Raw genomic sequence first — 22,301 nt, forward strand, 5'->3', positions numbered from 1 at the left:
AACAAAGAGTAGAGATGTGTCTTCATTATTCATGTAACAGTGAAGTGTGCTCATAAAGTTTGTGGGATAAAAGTTGTTTTTCTGTTTAGTGGCGTAGCCCATATGGTAAGTGATGTACCCTTCTCACATTTGTTACAGTAGATCCTTGGCATGTGTGAACCTAACAATTGTGATTTCAGCTCTTTGTTGGCGGCCCTGAATGGTTATATGGTGTAGACGCTGCTTTATAGCAGTGCATGTGGTGAACTGTGTGGGTGGTGAGCCCAGACTGAGCCTAGTGGATGGGCTACCTCCTGCATTGCAGGTCATCCTGGTTGCTTTCTTTACCCTGAGGATTGAGAAACTCATAAAGTTATACTTGACTACATGGTATATCAGAAATTATGCTACAGGGATATTTGTGAATTTGAGTATTTGCAAAATTAGGTTGGGAGAGACAATGTTTCATGAATGTCAAGGGTCTGTATGGTCTATGGGTGACCTGGTTTGTCTTTCAGCAAAAGTCTGTTTAATATTTGTGATTCCAGGTTCCTAAAGGTTTAGAACAGATTTCAAAATAGCCAAAGAGAGGCAGCATGATAGATAGTGGCTAAGAACACAGAACCGTAGGCCTAGACTGCCTGGGTTCACATTCTGACTCAACAGTTACTAGCTGGATGACTTTGGGCAAGTTACTTAATATCTCTGTGCTTAAGAGATAATGAAGACAAAAATGGTACATACATCATTGGATTGGTGTCAGAACTAAATGAGTTAATAACACTTGTCTAGCAGTTACAGCAGTGGCTGGCAAATAGTAAGCTCAACCTAAGTGTTTGCTAAGTAAGAATAAAGGCATTTATTTGGGAGGCATGTTAGAGGATGCTTAAGTCTTTGGCCAGTAGGCACACCAAGAGAGGGAAAGAGGTGAGAATAATTGATGTAATTTGTAGACATATTTCAGTTAACCAATATAAAAAAAAAAACTCGAAGGTAGTGCCTAACAGGCATGGATTATTTAATTATACAGGAATAGAGTAGAGTGGATGTAATTGTGGATTGCTTTAGATGGCCTGCTTGGTCTTCTCACATCACATTGTACTGTGTGATTTGTGGTTAATTATTTAATGTCAAACTTTAAGTCTAAGATGGGTTTGTGAAAAGTACTTACCTCATGGAGTTGTCATGAGGATTTAATAAAAAAAACATTGTAAAGTGCTTAGCACAGTACTTGGCATGTGGTAAGTGTTTAAAAATGGGACTCTTTTTTTTTTCAAATTAATGGATGATGAGAGTCCCTAATCTCAATTCCTACATTGTTATAGGTGTTGAAATCTTTTGGCTAAAAGTCTAAGGCCTATTCTGTTTCCGAACCAGTCAGACAAAATTTCACAGCGTTGAGAAAGAAATAATGCGTGCTTGAGGTTAGCTAACAAGAACTCAGCCAAATGCTAGGAGCCTCATCTCCACCAGTGGCTGTGATGGTTCAGGACGGAAGATGTGAGCAGTATGGCTGCCACATTGGGTAGAGGTTGGCACCTTTCTCTGGAGTCAGCTCTGGGTGTTAGAGGTGGGTAGGTCAGGGGCTGTGCCTGACCAGTGCCATCCAGCTGACTCCCAGTGCTGTGTCCTAGAACGAACTCCTGCTCTTGAGTCTCTATTCACCTGTCAACCAGGATCTTACTAGAGGTCATGGTAAAATCCACAATAAATGTATGTGAAATCATCATCTAAAATGAAACGTATGACAAATCAAAACCACAATGAGATACCACCTCACACCTGTCAGAATCTAAATCTAATCTAAAATTAACAACACAGGAAACGATAGATGTTGGTGAGGATGATGAGAAAGGGGAACCCTCTTGCGCTATTGGTGGGAATGCAAACTGGTGCAGCCACTCTGGAGAACAATGTGGAGATTCCTCAAGAAGTTAAAAATAGAGCTACCCTATGACCCAGCAATTGCACTACTACATATTTATCCAAAGGATACAAAAATGCTGATTCAAAGGGGCACGTGATCCCTAAGGTGCATAGCAGCATTATCTATAATCGCCAAATTATGGAAAGAGCCCAAATGTCCATCAGCTGATAAACAGATGAAGAAGTGGTATATATACACAAGGAAATATTACTCGGCCATTGAAAAGAAATGAAACCTTGCCATTTGCAACAACGTGGATGGAGCCAGAGTGTATTATGCCAAGCGAAATAAGTCAGAGAAAGACAAATACCATATGATTTCATTCATATTTGGAATTTAAGAAACATAACGGATGAAAACAGGGGAAAGGAAGAAAAAATAAAATAAGATAAAAATAGAGAGGGAGGCAAACCATAGAGACTTTTAACTATAGAGAATAAACTGAGGGTTGCTGGAGGGGAGTGGGTAGGCAGATGAGCTAAATGGGTGATGGGTACTAAGGAGGGCACTTGGGATGAGCACTGGGTATTATATTTAAGTGATGAATTACTAAATTCTGTCCCTGAAACCTATACTACACTGTATGTTCACTAACTTGAATTTGAATTTAAATTAAAAAATGAAATGTTTGAATTAACTGTGGATATTAGTTATCTGTGCTATTCCTGTGCCAATTACCATAAATAATTAACATTAACTATGTATAAATGTAAGGTTTGGCTAAAATTTCCAGTGCTCAAGATTTATATTGACATTTTAAATCCTAATTTCCTCTTCAAGTAGCTACTATGAGGGTCTTTATTGGTTTACCTAAACAAGTTTCAGAATTTTATTTGTCTAGTTACAGGTCTCAGGAACAAAATTGAACTTTCTTTATGACTTCTTATACTTCTTCAAGTTTTTTTTTTTTTTTTTTTTAAGATTTTATTTATTTGAGAGAGAGCATGAGCAGAGGGAGGGGGCAGAGGGAAAGGAAGAAGAGACTCCCTGCTGAGCAGGGAACCAGATGTGGGGTTTGATCCCAGTGGATCCCAGGACACTGGGATCCTGACCTGAGTCAAAGGCAGGCATTTAAATGACTGAGCCACCTAGGTGCCCCATTCTTCAGGGTATTTTTAAGGCAATTTAAGCTGCAGTTTATTTTTAAGTTTATTCATTTGTACATTCATTGAACAAATATTTTCTTAGAGTCTTCTACAAGGCAGGTCCAGGTGCCTCTTAACTTTTTAGTTTAAACAGATGGGGAAATTCTGATTTGAATTTCATTCTGCCTTTACATATTTCAGTCTAGTTATAGTCTCTGTGAAGGGTTAAGTTCTTAAATTAGCCAATAAGGAGAAGAGTAGATATTTAAAATCATTCTTAAAAAATACCTTAATTCACCCACAGACATAACATCTTTCAGAGAATACAACATAGCCCTTTTCTTCTTGTTTTGGAACAAATCACTGTTTTCTTTTTTTTTTTTTTTTAATTTTTATTTATTTATGATAGTCACAGAGAGAGAGAGAGGCAGAGACACAGGCAGAGGGAGAAGCAGGCTCCATGCCGGGAGCCCGACGTGGGATTCGATCCCGGGTCTCCAGGATTACGCCCTGGGCCAAAGGCAGGCGCCAAACCGCTGCGCCACCCAGGGATCCCAAATCACTGTTTTCTTTAGTTGAATACCAAACCATGTAATTGGAAGTTTGCTCATGTATATTGTTTTTTAAAAATATTTTATTCATTTATTCATGAAAGACACACATACACACAGAGAGGCAGAGAGACAGGCAGAGGGAGAAGCAGGCTCCATGCAGGGAGCCCGATGCGGGACTCGATCCTGATACTCCAGGATCATGCCCTGAGCCAAAGGCGGATGTACTTAACCGCTGAGCCCCCCAGGCGTCCCTCGTGTATATTGCTTGAAAAATACTTTTAGGACCTTTAAACTTAGAGATGCATTTAGTACCAAACAGGTACCTATCCTCATTGTACCCTTTCTTCATTGGTTGGTTCATTCATTCATTCATTTGTTCATTCATCAGCATTTAAAGAGCACTTAGGATATATAGTGACTGTGCTTTACACTGGAGTTAAAAAGAGCATGGAAAGATGATACCTGCTCTCAAAAGAGTTCATAATGTGGTGGGGATGACATGTCCAAGTGCAGGCGCGTGAGCTTCAGCGATAGTGACAGCGTAGTGTTGTACGTGCCATATGAGAAGCAGACAGGTTCGGGGGGCTGCTGAGAACAGAGGAACACAATGGCTTGGTAGTCTCTTCGGGGCATGCTGTGGCATGGGGGATGACAGGAGCTAAGTGTGACAAGCTCGTGACAGGCCTTAAATTCCATGTCGAGCAGTTTGGACTTCATCTTCAATATAATTGAGAACCATTGAATGATTTTTAAAAGGCGAATGATACCAAATGGTATTTTTATAAATGGATGGGTTACAGGAGAGTGGGTTCAGAGCGGGGGACGAGTTAGAGCCCATGGGTGGGAGGGCAGGGAGGAAGCCGCCCATCACATATTGACTTCTAAGCCCGAACATACTGGAGCGTCCCTCAACTCACAGCTGTCTTGCAGGATGGTTTCTACTATAGATATTCCCTTTCCCCGTATTACCCTGAGGTTTATCTTCTTCTCTTGGCTCTGCCGTCTTTATTCTGTGGCTGGTTGGGCTCTGGCTTTTGGCTGAAGACCTGGCAGTGGTGAGGAGGAAGGGGGAGAGGAGAGACTTGCCCACAGCTGCCCTCCTGGTTTCTCACATGGAGTATCCCCAGCCTTTTCCTCTTGCCTTCACCTTCTCTTAGGACCTTTCTGATTTTCACACCAGAGCATATGCAAAAGGGCAATTGAAAGTTAAAAGAATTGAGAAGGGAGCCTTCTTTCCCTGCCCCCAACAGTAAAAACTGAGAAAGCTTTCAAAGGACAAGGTGCTGAATCTCTGCATTTAGAGGAATGAGACCATTCTGTTCTTCAGGTGGAACTCGGGGCAGAAGCAACGCACAGTGGTTGTGGAAGCGCATGGAAAGGGCCACTAACAAAATCAAAGAGGGTGTGGCTGCGGGGTGCAGGCTAAATGAGGCGAGTCGTGGAAGCCATTCCCTTCTTTGCACACTTGATGCCCTGTCTGGTTACTTCTCCCTTCATCTATCACATGCCCTGAACCTCCATTTCTTTCCTCACCCCCTAATTCCTGTGTCCTCTCTGCTACCAGTTCTTTTCTTGTCCTTTGTTGCTGAGTCTGCTGCAGCCTTTCAGAGCTCAGTCAGCAGTCTGGGGACAGAGAGTAGAGCAGACCTTGCCCCAACATAGAAAAGATGGGACACAGGAGTTGGGGCCTTTTGGTGATGAGCGGCAGTTTATCTGTAGTCTCCCCAGGCGACACTCCCGTGCCTTTGCTCTTAGAGACCGAATTAAGGCCTTGGGGTCTGTAGGACTTGATTCTCTGGTACTTTCTGGGCCCTTAGGGACCTTAGATTTAAATTCAACTAAAACTAATTGAATTTATCTACTCCAGGAACTTCTTTAATTCCTTGAATGTTATGAAGTATTTTTAGGCTCATTTTAAAGGCCGCTGGAGTGCGATGGAAGCTGACGTTCCGGGGTTAGCACAGAGCGCGCCTGGGACTTGGGCTGGCCGGCCTGCTTCTGCATAGATGTGGAAGGGCCAGTCCTGGTATGTGACCATCATAAAAATTGTGCTCCAAGGGGAAATTTTTTTAAAAGAGCAGATTCGTAAATGAGCTTTTAGTTTTTTTTTTTTGAAACTTTTGTTGAACTGTTTATAGATGCACATGCGTATTTGAGAAATAATACAGAGAGATTTCTTGTACACTCTGCCAGTTTTTCCCAATGTCAGCATTTCTACAACTTTAGTATAATATCAACCACCAAGATATTGGCTCTGATGTGATCCACTGAACTTACCCAGATTTCCTCAGTTTCACCTATCCTCATTTTTTCTTTTTTTTCCCTAAAGATTTATTTATTTATTTTGGAGGGAGGAAGAGAGAGAGAGAGAGAAAGACACACAGAGAGAGAGAACACACACGGGGAGGTGGGCAAAAGGGGAGAGAGAGAGAATCCTTAAGCAGACTCCCTGCTGAGTGGGGAGACCAATGAGGGGCTTGAACCCAAGGATGCTGAGATCAGGACCTGAGCCGAAATCAAGAGTTGGATGCTGAGCTGACTGAGCCACCCAGGCGCCCCACTTACCCTCATTTTTCTGTGTATTTGTCTGTATGTATTAAGTTCTATGTAATTGTATCACTGTGTGGATCCATGTATCCACCACCGTAGGTAAGACACTGAACAGAGCCAATTTCACAGGATCCTCATGTTGTTCTTTTATAGCCACAAACACCCTCCTGTCCACCCCCCCAACCCCCCAGTTTCTACCCCTGGCCACCCTAATCTGTCCTTCATATCTAGAATTTTGTCATTTCAAAAAATGTTACATAAATGGGATCATACAATACATAACCTTTTGGGATTAGCTTTTTTCACTCAGCATGACCGCCTGGAGATTCATTTAACTTGTTCTGTGTATCAATAGTTTGCTCCTTTTGTCACTGCGTGGTATTCCATACTTTGTTGAACTGTCACCTGTTGAGAGGCGCCTGGGCTAATTCTAGCTTTTGGCCATTGCAAATAAAGCTGCTGTGAACCTTCATGTCCAGGTTTCTGTGTGACCGTAAGTTTTCATTTCTCTGGGATAAGTGCCCAAGAGTACAAATGAACTTTTAATGCAGTTCATAAATCCAGATTTATGTTTGGCATGATCCTGCCCTGGATTACGTTTTCACCTTTTATCCAGTCTGCAGCCTGATTCCATTGGGGCTGTCACCCATTTCTCCCTGGCCCTGGGCCTGTGTAAATTTCCAGACTGATTAGGGCCCTCCTGAACTCCGTGGCGGGGTTTGCTTTGCTTTGTTGCTGGCTGATCTCGGGGAGTTGCCTCTGGCCATCGGTCATGCCTGTCAGGTCTGTTGCATTGATGTCTCTTTACCCCAACGATCACGTCCGGAGCTCCAGCGGCCTCTACAGTGACACCCACAACTGCCGTCTTGTCTCTTCCTCCCTGGGGAGCGGAAGGCCCCTGGGAGACCCGCTGAAGCTTGGACCCAGCGCGGTCGCAGCCTTTCTTCTGCTCTTGCCCTCCGCCTCCCTGTAGTGAGCACATGTTGCCAAAAGGTGGCACTGCTCCTTGCAGCCACTGCTGTGGCTTGTCCCCGTCGCCTATGGTTTGGAGACTCGATACTGTTCTTGAATTGTGTGTTGTAAGTGTGGAAAGCAGATTTCCCGAAACCGCAAAGGCACCAGTAAAACACTGTGCAGTTTAAAAAAGGATTGAAAGAACATATCATGCTTGCAAATGGTGCCTAATGAAAATGGTCCCCCGCTTCTTAGAAATGACTTGAATAGGGAATAGAATTCAGAGATGTGTGTCTGAGTGTATAATTTTAGATGTCAGGACTGATTGTTGCTTTCTGTGTGGCTCCTGAAGAAGACCTGTGAACATGCTGCTTTTTGCCTTCCCTGTGTCCTAAGACCAGCAAAGTAGGAGGGCCGGCCTGCTTCCGAGCTCCGAGGCCTGAGATTGGCACCTCTTCGTCCTGGTGGAGGCCCTTATGCAGGCTGAAGATAGACTTTTCAGGGCGGCAATGGCTAAAAATAACAAAACTCTTTACTTCTTAGTATCTGTCTGCCCCCCTGTGTGCGTCACTTTGGTGTGCGTGAGGGCATGTGGATAAAGAACTGTTTAAACATTTGCTGTGCACTGGCAAGCTGTTGTAAAGTGCGAGATTATGGGGTTCATTAGACGTCGTAAACACATCAAACTAGTGAGGAGAAAGCAGGGTGGCTTAGAGCATGAGGTGAACTAATGCACTTTTTTTCTGCCTGAGCAGAAGGAACCGTCATTGTCAAACTCACGCAGGGACGTGCAGGAACTGGAGCTATTCTGCGCCCCAGGATGCCATCCCGTGCTGCCTTTTGGAAAATGGGCAGAAAGGCCCGGTGTGGAGGGTGTGGAGGGTGTGGAGGGTGTGGAGGGTGTGGAGGAGGAGGGTGTGGAGGAGGAGGGTGAGCCGGCCCTGGGATTGGGGCTGCCAGCCCCGGAGCGGGTCCTTCGCGCGCAGCCTGCTGCCGGGCTGGACGGTCCGTTTTGGCCCCGGGGAGTCTCGGTGTTGCTGCTCCTGTGACCCTGCAGCTCACGACACGGCGGGGGGCAGGTGGCTCCCCCTCAAGCCGTGACCTCCTTGCTGGTGCATCCTTTGGCAAAAGCCTTAGGTTAAGAGGAAACTCGCCCTGTATGAAGTCATGACCCTGAAACCAGATGCTATTACCCTAGAGACGGTGAAAGCCGCCCGGGGAGGGGGAGGGGGAGGGGGAGGGGGAGGGGGAGGCGGGCGGGAGGGCAAGTGAGGCGAACCTAGAGGCCAGCACCCCCGGAGACCTTCAACCTTTAGCAGCGCCCTGCTCTGCAGCTTGGGGGCTGGCGGCCTGCCACCTGCTGACTGGCTGAGTGGCAGCTGCTTGCGCGGCGTGGACTAGCTGGTGAGCACGTTGGCAGTTGGCGAGGGCTTCGGGGTGGGAACTCGCAGGGCTGGAATGCAGATGGGTGCCCGGGGCCCAGCGGCTGGCAGTTTTGCACGAATGTTTCTCGTGCCGGGCTTAAGTCACCCTTACAAGCCCGCTCAGCGATTAGGAGCGGCTGGTGAGAGCTGGTCATTTGGCAGCGGGTTTGACATGTGTTGCGGTTAAATCATGTTAGTGCCCCAGGACAGTGGAGAATAGGAGAAAGCCCCATGTTGGCTGTGGACTTTGGAGGAAGGGGTCCGACTTCTGCTGTCAGAGCCACCGGTAAAGGAAAGCTGCATTGGCCCTGGGCGGATCTTACACTGACTGGGGTGACCCTTATCCCCGTGATGCTGGTGAGAAGCTTCCAAATCTATTCTGAACTTTGCCTCATGCTGGCGATGTGAGCAACCCAGGGAGCTGTTTAGAGGCTTGCTCCTTCCTTCCTTTGTTTTCAGCAGAGGCAGCTTGTGTGAAAGGAACACGCTGCAAATGGATTCGGGGGGCCCGATTAGGGATTAGATGAGCTAATTTCTCCCTACTGATAAAAAGGAAAACTGGTCGGGTCAGCCCGTCACGTCAAAAGATATCTCTGTCTGACTAATAATAGCAAGCGATTGCTGAGAGGCCTCAGGAGGGGAAGGCAAACCCAAATACTCGATGTTTGTTAGCATGAAGATGGGGAAAAGTTGTAGAATCCCTGTGCTTGGTGCAGGAGCCTGGATGCACCTTGCTTTTGAGGAGGAGAGGGCTGGTCTGGGGAAAGGCCACTGTGGACCTGCAGGTTTTATATTTTCAGTTTGTGGCAATCTCTCTTTTTCCGCTTCCTACAGGGAAGAGGCTGCTTGCAGATGCTTTGTATTGTCTGTCAGAAAGAACTAGGTTTCTAATTACTTGCTATGTATAGTCTCGGAGGGAATGTGAAATATGTATCAAAGAGCCAAGGAATGCACCCATCATTATTCTCATGAACTCAGAGGGAGCACAGGATGGAGCTTCAATTAGGCCGGATGGTTACTCAGCCCAGGAAGAAGGCTCTCCGGTTATTAACATTTCTTTGGTCTCTTTTAGTTGTTACTGATCTTTCTCCTTTACTTCTGCTTCAGTTGTTGGTTGCATACAGTTTTGGGAGGGGCTTAGGAGCAAAGGCTAAACCTTTTATTTAGGAAATGTCTAAAAAGTTGATGAAAGACTTTAAGATTAGCTTGGTTGTGGTGGGGTGCAGAAATGATGTTCTGTAGGAAACTATGTTGGGTTCTATAGATTGATAAGGCAGGAAAGGGTTTGTGCTGAGAAGTGTGGGCTAACATCCTGTTTGTTTGTTTTCCAAAGGGGAGTCAGTCCTGTTGATGTGCTTGCAGTAGTACAGGCTTCCAGGATTCTGTTGTGCTTTTCAGGTCTTTAAAAAAAATTCCCCCGTTAAGCTGCCATCCTTATGTATGTCTGAAAATGCCACGTGGCTGATGACTTCTTGCTCTTTGGACTGACTCTCCCAGACAAGTCCTCGAGGAGGCAAGTGTGATTGACACAGAGCCCCTGATCTGTCCTGTTCATCACGGTGTCTCCAGGGCCTAGCAGTATGCCTGGCACCTAGTCCGTATCTGCTGAGTGGATGAGGGACGGAAAGAGAAGAGGACTAGATCTGATGGATGCCCTCTGAGTGTCTAGCACTGTGTTTGGTATGTTTCAGGTGCTGTGGTCATTGTGGCCAGTGACCTCCATGTTGCCACATTGAATTTTCACTTCTCTGCCTCCATCCTTCTTAGCCTCTCTGTAGCAGTGCTTCCTTGACATCACTCTTTCCTGGTTTTTCTTTGGCCTCGGACTGCTTTTGTCCTTCTGCTCTGCTTATAATTGTTGACATGCTTCAGCATTTGATCTTAGGGCTACACCTCAATTTCTGTCTTTTCTTCCTGGATGAACTCATCTAATAATGGCCGCAGATTACCAGCTTCATTCATTGATTCTCCAGCTCTAGGTCCCCAAGCTCCAGACTTGGACATTTAGTTGTAAGGCTCCTTTTGCATATATAATAAACATCTCAACCATAAAGCGGCTGGAAAAGAACTGTTGATTCCTTCCCCAAAACCTGTTTCTTCCACAGCCTTTCCTGGGTTCCTAAAATAGTTTCCTAGTTTCTTTGGTCTCCTGATTATCCACGTTTCACATACCAGCCAGAGGGATTCTTTAAAAAGGTAAAACAGCTCAGGTCACTTTCCATCTTAAAATCTTAACTGTAATTAGTAATACTGTATTGCATATTTGAAAGCTGCTAAGAGGGTAGATCTTAAGAGCTCTCAACCCAAGAAAAAAAGTCTTGTAACTGTGTGGCGACAGATGTTAATTAAACTTATTGTGGTGATCATTTCGCAATATATATAAAAATTGAATCACGTACATCTGAAACTAATATAATGTGGTATGTCAGTTTTACCTCAATAAAATAAAACAAAACAAAATTCTTCAGTGGCTCCTGTAACACCTAAGATTTTTGTCTGCTTATCATGGACTGCGTGGACCTGTTTCCTCCAGCATTGCCCACTACCATTGACCTTCTCTCTGTCTAGCCTCACTGACCTCATTTCCTTCCTGGAACATGCTAAACTTGTTCCCACTTAGGGCCTTTGCACTTGCTGTTCCCTTTGCTTGGAATGCTCCCTGCACTCAGATCTTCAAATACCTGGTTCCTCCCTGTCATTTCTGTCTCCACTCAGATGTCAGCTCCTCAGAAACCTCTTCTGAACCACCTTATGCCAAGCAACCCTTGCCTCATTTTATTCTGTGCGGAGCACTTAATGCTATCTAAGAGTACTTTGCTCATCTATTTATTATTGGTTTCTTAGGAATTTTGTCTGTCTTGTGAATGAATGTATTCCCCCTCCTTCTGAGGAGTGCCTGGAACATAGCAGACATTAAATATTTGTTGAGTTGGTAAATTATGTGTATCATTTAATCTTCCTGGTAAATGATTTGACTTCTCAAGTCTTCAAGGCATTTTCTTTTCCACCATAATCCTGATTTCCTATATCCTATTTGCTTTTAGTTTTATATTTTTAGTTTGAATATAGAGGAGGAAAAAGATATATATCAGGATGAAATTGCATACAAGACCCCTATCCCTAAAAGAAGATGTTATGCAAGTGTCCAAAGGTAACAAGTTTCCTAATGGCATTGTCTACCAGTAAAGTTCAGGGTAAGAAGAAAGAAGAAAAGAATAAAGGAAGGAAACTTATCTTTATTGACCATGTAGTAGGTGCAAGGCACAAAACTGAGTGTTTTCACGTTTGTGAAATTCAAAGCAATCCTGCAGTGTTGATACTGTTACCCCCAATTTCATTGGTGGAAAAACTGAGGCTCAAAGAATTAAATACTCTGCTTCAGGTGATACATTTATTAAATGGTAGCGCTAGATTTTTAAAACCCAGGTCTACCTGACGCTCAATTTCTGACTTTTTACACTCAGATGGTTGCTTTGAAAGATGGATATGCTCTTAAAATAGAAAAGAGGAAAATGTGAATTCAGCACATATCCACATAGATTATAACAAATATCTGAAGCACAAGAATAAGTTATACGGACAATATGGAAAACAGACTTACAATATTCAGTGCCTGAGCATATAATTGGATGAATAGAATACAGAGTGAACATTTGGTTCTCTGGCAGAGCTTATGTACGGTATGACATAGAGCAGCTGTCTCCAGAGAAAGTTCTTTGTTTCTAGACCGGTGCGACACAAGCAGCATTTGAGCAATTCGGGATTTTTTTCTGCTTTCACTATAAATAGAGTTCATGGAATTCTGCGTGTCGAAGTTAATGCAGTGAAAAGAAGTCACAGAATTTGGAAATCAACCTTAACTCATCCTATAAACTAAGAAACATGTTTGGCATCAGGGGCCGTAAAAACGCTGTCATTACTTGGATGGATTCTGAGGTCTTATTTAGCATATGAAATTGCAGAGCAGATCCTATTATGTAAGGAGGCAGGACAGACAGCATAATGTGGCTACAAACTGAAGAACTTTGTGCCCTTCAGAGAAGAGTTAACAGGACAGGTATACACAGGGATGTGTGATAAGAACGTGGAAATGAATGAATGGGTGGCGTATATACATGACTGTTGCTGGAGCTGGGTTGCTGGATAATCCTCAGATGTCAGATTTCCGTAGGGCCAACATGTGACTCAAAGCTTGCCACTCAACAGAGAATCCTGGGCTGTGCTGGTATTAAGAGGCTGGCTGGAAGCTAGGCTCCCACTGTGCACTAGCCTAACTCCCTGTCGTTTGCTGTGTGTGGGTGGGTGTGCGTGTGTGCGCGCGGGCGCGCGCGCGTGTGTGTGTGTGTGTGTGTGTGAGGGTATACATTTTTATGCAGTGGGTGTTTAAAGAGCTAAGCACTGAAGCTGGATTTCCACAAACGATCATCACGAGCACTCCAGACAAACCAAACTTCCTCTCTTGGTATTTTTTTTTTTTTTTTTTTTTGCTTTCATCTTTTCCCCCCTGCCTTTTTGCAAATCCCAAAGGGAGAGCCCCCAGCATCCAGCCTATAGGATTGAGATGATTTTCTCTCACCTGTCCATGTGGGTGCCCTCTCAAGGTTAGAACTGAAGCTATGTGGGACCGGCATATTTTCAAGCACCAGATGAGAGGAGCTGCGTGAAGGAGTAGCAGACACCAAAGGAAGAGTGACTCTGCCCTGTTAACATGAACAGCAGCCTGCAGGTTAACCTGCCCAGAAGCTGGGCTACTTCAAGTGGCTCACTCCAGGAGAAGTCTGAGCATTCTTTTTTTCTTTTTTATTACTATAGGATGGAGGATGAAGCTGTCCTGGACAGAGGGGCTTCCTTCCTTAAGCATGTGTGTGATGAAGAAGAAGTAGAAGGTGAGCTTAATGGGTCTGGGGAAGTATATATTCATATACTTGTGTCTTTGTAGATGATAGCACTCATACATTGCATATAGCTATATTGTTGAAGTTAAAAACTAAAGCTTTTCTATGGGGTTTTATTAGTCTGCACATTTTTGCTTCAACACAGAAAGTAATTTTAAGAACTTCATTGGGCCATTAGAATCTGAATCAGTGTGGTCCTGCATGGTTAAAAATAAGGGGGGAGGAGGTGTCTTACTTTTGAAGCAGGTGCCTGTGTTAGCTGTGCCTTTCTGTCAAAAATAAATATTTTGCCAGATACTTACCACCTTGTAATGACTAATTCAGAGAGGCTGCTAGATTTATATAAATGTATTTGGCAGCATCTTCTAATATTCTTTCTTGTAGCTTGCAGGGTAGAGAAACAGATGTTACAGAAGAAGGAGAATGATATCATTGTTGCAGGAAAAATGGGTATAAACTGAGGTTATAAAGAGGGGTAATCATGGATGAACTTCAGTGAGGAAATGATGGACATTTTTTACTTAAAAAACCTTCAGGACCTCTTTTGTTAATGTTGCCCAGTGCCTGTTAAAAACCAAATACGAGTTAAATTTTAGTTGGTGCTCTCATGCTTTCAGTGTGCCTCTCTTCTCTTGTCTTTTGACGTATCAGTAATGTGGGAACAATACTATTTGCTTGATATGAGAAGACAGGGCTCAATTAATATTTATTAAAGTGATTAGGTGAAGGCATCACAGATAAACAAGATATTATTATTTACAATGAGATTTAAAAAAATCAGAGTTGTAGACAATACTCATCAAGTTAAATGAAACTTGCAAGTGAACTGTGTCATATATTCTTCCCTTTAAAATCACCTGAGAGACAACTTGTATGTGTTTTGGAAACTCTAGTCTGATTGGTGCTGTTTGGTAAACATGTAATGCTTACCAAAAACTTGGACTAGTGGGGTGGAGGGTTTGGAAGAAAAAGGGTGGGTATTTCATGTTCTGGAGTGATTCTTCAACCAGACTGAACAGCAGGTCCTGGGTACGTGATGCCTCCTCATAACTCCTAGAATAGTTGCAATAGTATGGCCATCATGACGTTTCTTATGTTTGCATACCAGGTTTCTTCTGTGTAGTCCCCTCGCCCCGCCCCCCCCCCCATTTCCCTCCTTCCCTCACTTATGCTCTTGACTCTGAATAATAAGAATTTGATGCCTAAGTTTCTTAGGAAAAAGGAAACTACAGTATTTTCTTTTATATTGTTTTATGGGTTCCTTGCACTTTTACAACACGACTGTGGGAAAATGTCAGGTTAGTGTAGGCAAAATAGTAAAACTTCTGTCTTAAGATTCTTGTGCCTCTGGTGTTAAGTCTCCACTGTGGTGACTGTCACTGCCCCAGTGTCAGAGACGAAGTAAAAGTCTTATAGCATATGAATGTAAGAAATATTGTAGATTGAATGAATATATACTTTTGAGACAAAGCAGAGAAATCAGTGAGAAGGTTTGGGAATGAGATGTACTCTGTGTGTGTGTGTGTATGTGTTTTCCTTGAGAATAATGTTCGTGCTAAGTTCACAGGAGATGTAAATCATTTCTTGAGTTTGTAAGGTCTGTAGGATTGACAGCACTCTACTGCAATAGGATATTATACATGGGTTTCTTAAAGCTTTGACTAAGAAGTTTATTTCCTAAAGTATTTTCCTTGATTTTCAAGCACAAAATTAAAATAACAATGTAATGAATAGCATACAAATATGTAGTCAAGTTTCTCTAAGAAGAAACAAAAAGACAACAAAATATGGTAGAAACATCTGTAAAATTGTTTGGCTTTGTGATAATTAAACTTGCCACATGGATATTGTGTATTTTTGTATTCTGATAAGACTTCTGTTCTAAGATTATCCTTCATGTTGATTGGTGACTGAGCTGATTACACTTTTTTTGAGGCATATTTAGCTAGTTGCCTGTTACTGAATTTTGGATAGTTGCTTTTGGTGCCATTATTTGGTGGAGAATATTCAACAGTGCAAGCTCTTCTGTAGTACAAGTTTTTTTTTTTTCTTTCTTTCTTTCTTTTTTTTTTTTCTTTTGAGAGAAAGCTTGAGCAGGGGAGAGGCAGAAGAAGAGAGAGAATCTCAAGGAGACTCCATGCTGAGCATGGAATTGGACATGGGGCCCCATCTCATGACCCTGAGATCATGACCTGCACCAAAATCAAGAGCTGGTCCTGTAACCAACTGAGCTACCCAGGCACCCCTACAGTAAAACGAGTCTTGAAACTACAGTTAGGGACTATTCATTTCTAATTTAGTGCCCTCTTAGTTGACCCTCCCTTTTTTCTTACCTGGCTTTATCTGGTGGGAGTGGGATCACTTAGATATTATAGTAACTCCAGTTAAAATATAAAAAAGTTGAAATAGCTGGGTTCATGGCTTATTCATGGTCTCAGTGGTTGAGAGTGAAAATTATCAAGACCTCTAATAAGGATTCATGGTTTGAGCAAGAATGTCTTCCACAAGGACACGAGTCCATCTCATATTTTTAACTGCATAGAGAAGGGTGTATTTAGAGGAAAACAAACTGTTATCTTGTTCTGAAGTAGTTTCTGGTACATTTATGGCAGAAGTAAGTGCTCCATTTTTAAGGATCAGAAATCCAAAGGGCAAGGAGCTGGAACACCTTTCATTTATTTTATCAAATGTTTCCTTTGATCCAGGTGGTTCTTTCTCTTGCTCCTAGGATAAGCATGGCTAAAGCATAATGCAGCACACTTGGCAAAAGAAAACTTAAAATTTTGTTTTTTGAAGTAATTTGCACAAATAAGAGATTGAGTGTGACTAAGGTCCAGGAGCTTTAGTTACTTTGAAAGGGTCCTGCTTTAAAAATTCTTCTGAGGGTCCCTTAATTTGTGATAGTCGGATTCAGCTCAGCCTGAAGGTGAGAAGCACTAGATGCTGTCTCACAGTGCCTTCTCTGCCAGAGTTCTGTGGAGAGGAGGGAGACTGAGACTTCCGTCCACGCCCCCAGCTCACCTGGTTCAACTTTACTCTCGGTGGGTGGCATGATGCTTAATCCACGGTCTAAAAACTCAATAGAAAACCATCAACTGCAGAGCTCACTAAGAATAGAGTGAGTCAGAAGAGGAGTCATCTTCTGTTTAAATAATGAATTTATGTGGGATATATTTAAAGACCTAAACCTCATTTTCACATAATTTCCTTCATGTACATTTGTGTTAATCATTTAAAGAGATACTCTTTAAAGAAGGTGACCAAGTGCCAATTTTAATCTTTAACATAAAGAGAAGCTTTTATGTCTGTTCTTCCGCTGGTTATTTTACATCAGTGTCTATGTCTATCTGTAGTTTTATAAAGTTAACATTTTTGTCATGGAGGGGCTACTGTGGATTAACTCATTTAAAACTTTCAAAGTTTCAGATACTCATACTTGTTTCTATATCAAAAGACTCCAGCTCCAGCCCAGGCAGTTCCACAGAATTGGTCTGTAGAAGACAAATTGACGTTACCAGATGACCCAGAAATGCTGGCCATGAGGAACAACACTAAATTTTCATTTCAAACGCACTTAGGGGAAATTGCCAAATTTTACTGGGTGAACCAAGGTTGAGATCGGAAGAAAGAGTCTCATGTAGCTCTTTCCAACTAGGAAGTCCTATGGATGTTTTATCCTTAAAAACCCAGCCAAGATTTTGGATCTGTATGATATAAACAGATTACTTAATATTCTCATATTTTGCAATAGGGGAAAGGAGCAAACTCCACCTTATCCTTTGAGATAAGGCCTTGGCTCTGTAGGGCTAGGTAACTTCCCAGCAAGCCTTGGCAACTCTGACTTCATGAGGAGGGGCCTTTTCTTAACATCAAGTCTAACTCAGGAAGCATAAAATACAGCAAGACAATATTGGCTGAAACGTGTCTCCGTTTCTGAAGTGTGATCAGTGCACTCACAGCTATTATGGTACATTGTGGTGGTTTTCCTCTTCCATTGAAAACGAAGTCTAGAAGGAAGTGCGCTCCCATCTGTCCAAATGGAAGAATAATTTTACAAATTCCCATGTGTACTGATGGACATTAAGAGAGAGAATTGTTAAAAATTCATGGAATTTATGGTAGGATTCTTTTTAGGGAAACAAAGGTAGAAAAGTAGAGCAGAGTCTGGAACAGAATAGGTGTTTACTAAATATTTGTTAAAAGGGAGAACTGAATACACGAATATGTAACATTAAGTAAAGCGCATGCAGAATTACTTTATATAATCCTCTAAAGACTGTTTAAATTTTTAGTCAGAAATTTGGTTCCCTTAAAAAAAATCTTCTTTTTTTGAAGATTCTGTTTATTTATTCATGAGAGACACAGAGAGGCAGAGACACTGGCGGAGGGAGAAGCGGGCTCCCCATGGGGAGCCCCATGGGGGAATTGATCCCAGGATCTTGGGATCCCAGGATCACGACCTCAGCCAAAGGCAGATGGTCAGCTACTGAGCCACCCAGGTGCCCCTCCCTTTGTACTCTAATCAAATGAAGCAATATAGCCTCTAAAGATCCTGTCCTTGCTATTACTGCTATTTGATTTTCCAGAGATCGTTGACATATTTATACATATTTATGTTGTTTATATATCTATATTGAGAAATTAAAGAGGCCCCTAAATCGTGTTTGCATTTTTCTTTTCTACCCTGTCCTTCGAAGAGAGAGACTAAACTAATGAAACCACGATGTTGGTGTTTTTGGAGGTCAGGATCTCAACATTTTACAGACATGAAATCATAATGACTTAACCCTATTTTTCACTAGAGGATATCGTGATGACGTATTTATGTGTATCGGAGGAGGTAGTATTCTAAAGAAAAAGTGGGGCTGGGTGGACATTTGTTAATAATTACAATGGTAAAAAACGTAATTGCCGAGAAGAAGTGAATGAAAACCTATCGGATGGGAAGGGAGGGGCCAAGTTGGAGCTGGGGCTATTCTGAGCGCTGGCTATAAGTGTCCGGTTGCATTTTGCTGACCTCTTCTCTGGTGTTCACTCTGATTGCTCAGAAACTGTGTGTACAGAGGAAACGCTCAGGCAAATATTGCCGAAGGAAAAGCCTTCTTAAAAGAAACCTGTATCCACCCATTGGAGAGCTTTAAAGAAATGTGGTGAGGTGTGTAAGGGTTGGTACTTGAACAGCAAGTTGGGTTTCCCAGAGCAGGTTGTGCCCATACAGACCCCTTCTCAGCGCTCTGCTTCTTTCTCATCATGGCCTCAGCTGCAAGCCCACCAGGGTCCCTAAGAGCAGACAACACGTAGCTTAGGAGCTCTTTGACACCTGCTGTATCAGGGAAGTCAAATATTTGCATATAGATTTCTTTAGCTTCAGGGGCTCTGAGGGTAATTCCATGGGTTTTGAAACTGGAATCAGACATTCCTTCCCAGAGTTTTCCAGTTGTAGAGAGTTCCCTGGTAGTACAGTATGTGCTAAAGTCCTCTTGAAGACACTTTCTGTCCTAGGTGTCCACATTCTTTTTACACAGTAAACCATAAGAAATTGAACTTGGTAGTTGGTTGTGTTTTGCAAGGATCTAGAAATTCTGAAATGATATACCTGCAGCAATTTTTGTCTGTAGGTTGAGTTTCTTTTTAGAAGCTTTTTATCTGGTCATATTTTTGAAACTCATTGATACTTATTTTGGGGACATATTGTTTGATGCGCTTTTTGGTCTCATTTTTTAAGTTAAAATGATTGTTGAGGTTGTTAAAGCAGGGTGGCTAAGCATCAGTCTGGGAATAAAAGTTTTAAGACTTTTAACTAATCTCTGCCGAATCATTACATAAGTGAAGGGAGAAAATTACAGTTTGGATTTTGGGTTTCTCGCTCTGTAAAATGGGAATAATAGAATGTGCCATTTCCCATAGAACTGTTTTGATAATTATCAGAAATTATGTTGCTGCCGTACTGGGCATTGGGAACAGGAGTGCTTTATACTGCACTGCTTTCTATACTTCTTCTTTCTGATTGATACAGTTTTCACCAATAATTTTCGATGATTATCATTCCAAAAATTGTAATTGGCCTAAATGTTTTTTATTTGCTTAATTCATTTTTACCAACACCTATCTTTTGCCTTCCTAACCATACTTACCTTTTGCTTCTTGCATTGGAAAAGGCAAGATAGAATGGTCAAGTGAAGTTTCCCAAGACCTACTCTCGATTTCTCTTTGGACTCATTCTGGTTCTCTTTAGGTTCCGGGTGTGATATCTGATTTTCATGATTAAACTGCTCTGACACATATCGCCCCTGATTTGTAAATTTGTCTTCTTTCCCAAGTAGAGGCATTTTAACTATAATTGTATGCAGGTTAAAATAAAGTGTGTGCCCACTGTCTAATGAAGCCTGTAAAATTGCTTCCTCTGGAAAACACATATAAAGTGTATGGTATTTTCCCACCAATGAAGAGGATTCAGGGATTGTGATCAATCTAATTATTGATCTATATCACATATATAGAATATATATGTACACATATATATATATTCTGTGAAATGTATATATTCTATGAGATGTATACATTCCTCCTCCCCACCCAACATGAACTAGAATAATTCTGTTCTTTGTTGGTTATTATATAATTTAGGTACCAATTAGATGAGATTATGCAATAGTATAGAAATAAACCTGAGCTAAATATTTCCCCATTTTTGTCATCACAAGATTCAAAATCATTAGGGGAATTGAGAATTGGGTCTGACGGGGGAGAATAGAGTAAAACTAGGATAAAGCTGAATAAAGCTCAGATGAGGCTCTCTCGTTGCTGTGGTGAGCTTCTTGGTGGGATTTTATTTTATTTTCTAAAATCTTATTTTACTTTTTTGGCTGATAGCATTTAGGGGACTGAGGTGAGGACCTGCCATGACAGGAGCTCACAGGAGGTTCCAAGCACTTTGCCCCTAATGCTGCTGATTGCCAGGTGGGATGAGGTGAAGGTGGGGAGGGTGGTGAGTGACATGCATTGAATCAGCAGTATAGGTGACTTAAATAACTCCCTTCTCTGAATAGCTGCAAAAGCTTTTAAATCCAGTTAATTGTTTTTACCTTTCCGTGGAGTTAGAATTAGAAGGCAGTACTGTATCCAGTGTGTTCACCTTTCTTTATACTCTGCTGACTTTGGAAGGAGAATAGACCCTACTTAAGCCTCTTGAGACATTATTTTACTGACTCTTTTCATGGTAGAATGCTCAATACCGTTTAGCAGGCCGAAACTTCTGGGAAAAAGTAGGTTTCGAATTTTATTAATCTTGGCCATCATATCAGCTTTGGAGGGCCAGAACTGCACATTTGTAGTTTAGTTAAATCACCACCCCACCTTTAGGTAATTATTCAATTTTCAACAAATAATTCTATTCTTACCGAAAAACAGAGAAAATGCCTTGGATGCAGAATGAAAGCTCATAATTGAATCTGATAGATACATATATTCAGCAAATTAGATCAGTATTTGATTGTTCAGGTATTTCTATCCAGTCTGTGCCATGGGTTGGAGAACCAGGAGTCTTAGAACCTATTTCTATTTCTGTCTGTGCCCTCCCTTTGCGGGTGACATGAGGCCACTCATGCTTATATGGTTACATTTCCTTTATGCAAAGGGCAGTTAGTAATCTATCTTCTTTTTTTTTTTTATTTATGATAGTCACACACACACACAGAGAGAGAGAGAGAGAGAGAGGCAGAAACGCAGGCAGAGGGAGAAGCAGGCTCCGTGCACCGGGAGCCCGACGTGGGATTCGATCCCGGGTCTCCAGGATCGCGCCCTGGGCCAAAGGCAGGCGCTAAACCACTGCGCCACCCAGGGATCCCAGTAATCTATCTTCTTATCCAGCTACCAAAGATGCTCTGAGGATTCTTGGATAATATGTAAAAAATACTTTGATATTGGCAGTAAGCCATTGACAAGTTACCTAATTTCTGAATATCAGTTTGTTCTACAAAGAAATAACACTTGTGCCTCCCTATCTCCTACTTTCACAAAGAGTATAAGTAAACTAATTTGAAATCCCCAGGATGAACCCTATAAATTTAAGATACCATCTCCCTTGGATATATTCCCTGCCTACAATTTATTACCAGTGGTTGGTACTTTCTTGCCAATGGTTGCTGTGATTCCAGAATGCTCTCAGGCTAAAGGTAATACTGATATCTGGTAATCAACAAATTAGTTGATTAGTATCTATATTAATTCTTTTTACTAACTTTAAAACTGAGGCAAAGCGGTTTATTTTTCTTTAAGTTTATCAAAATGTTAAGAACAATTGCAGATATAAACTCAAATATGTTACTTTTCCAGGCTCATATGGCTCCTTGAACATGATAAAACATTCTGATTAAGGCCACAGTTATTGTTCAGTCAAATAAACCAGTCATTATCTAAGCACGAGTTTGGCTGATATGATAATTTAGAGAGTATATCATGTATGTGGGTGAGTGTATGTGGGAAACAGAGGTATATATTTCCCATAGAGTGACATTAAGTTGAACCCTAAAGGATGAGGTGAGAGTGGCCTGAGGTGGATAGGACCCAGTTAATGCATGGCCTTTCATGCTACTCGAAAGATTTAGGATTGTACTGAGTGTGCACTGGGGAGCCATTGCAGGAAAGCGACCAGACAAAATTTGCATTTTAAAGAAGATCCCTTTGGCTGCTACATGGGGGAAGCATTCCAGGAGGACTGAGATTGAAGTGGGGAGACTGTTGCTAGGATTCAGTTGAGAGATTATTTTGAGTTAGACTAGAGTGGGTACTAGACAAGACAGAGGTCAAGACAAATGGGTTGAATTGCCAGGATCTGCTGATGGACAGAGGCTGCAATGGGAGCCATTGCTTCTGGATTTCTACTGTGAGCAATTTGGGAAATTCATATGCCATTTTGTGGAGGCTTGAGGACT

At 42.2% G+C, this 22,301-nt stretch overlaps 1 protein-coding gene across 7 annotated transcripts in view; it reads left to right on the top strand.

The window, feature by feature from the left end:
• The window catches only part of SLC4A4 (solute carrier family 4 member 4), a 343,433-nt gene that overhangs the window by 33,939 nt on the left and 287,193 nt on the right, over positions 1-22,301 (top strand). For 4 of the 7 annotated variants that reach the window (XM_072775340.1, XM_072775343.1, XM_072775349.1 and 1 more), the window contains exons 1-2: positions 12,683-12,935; positions 13,286-13,359. In XM_072775340.1, coding sequence (XP_072631441.1) covers positions 12,844-12,935; positions 13,286-13,359 — 166 coding nt within the window. In that variant the 5' untranslated portion in view covers positions 12,683-12,843. Of the gene's footprint in view, positions 1-8,541; positions 8,831-12,682; positions 12,936-13,285; positions 13,360-22,301 lie in introns of those variants that run through there. The other 3 variants (XM_072775342.1, XM_072775345.1, XM_072775341.1) reach the window with 2 other exon arrangements.

Source organism: Canis lupus, chromosome 14, assembly GCF_048164855.1.
Source record: "Canis lupus baileyi chromosome 14, mCanLup2.hap1, whole genome shotgun sequence".
Taxonomy (NCBI): domain Eukaryota; kingdom Metazoa; phylum Chordata; class Mammalia; order Carnivora; family Canidae; genus Canis; species Canis lupus.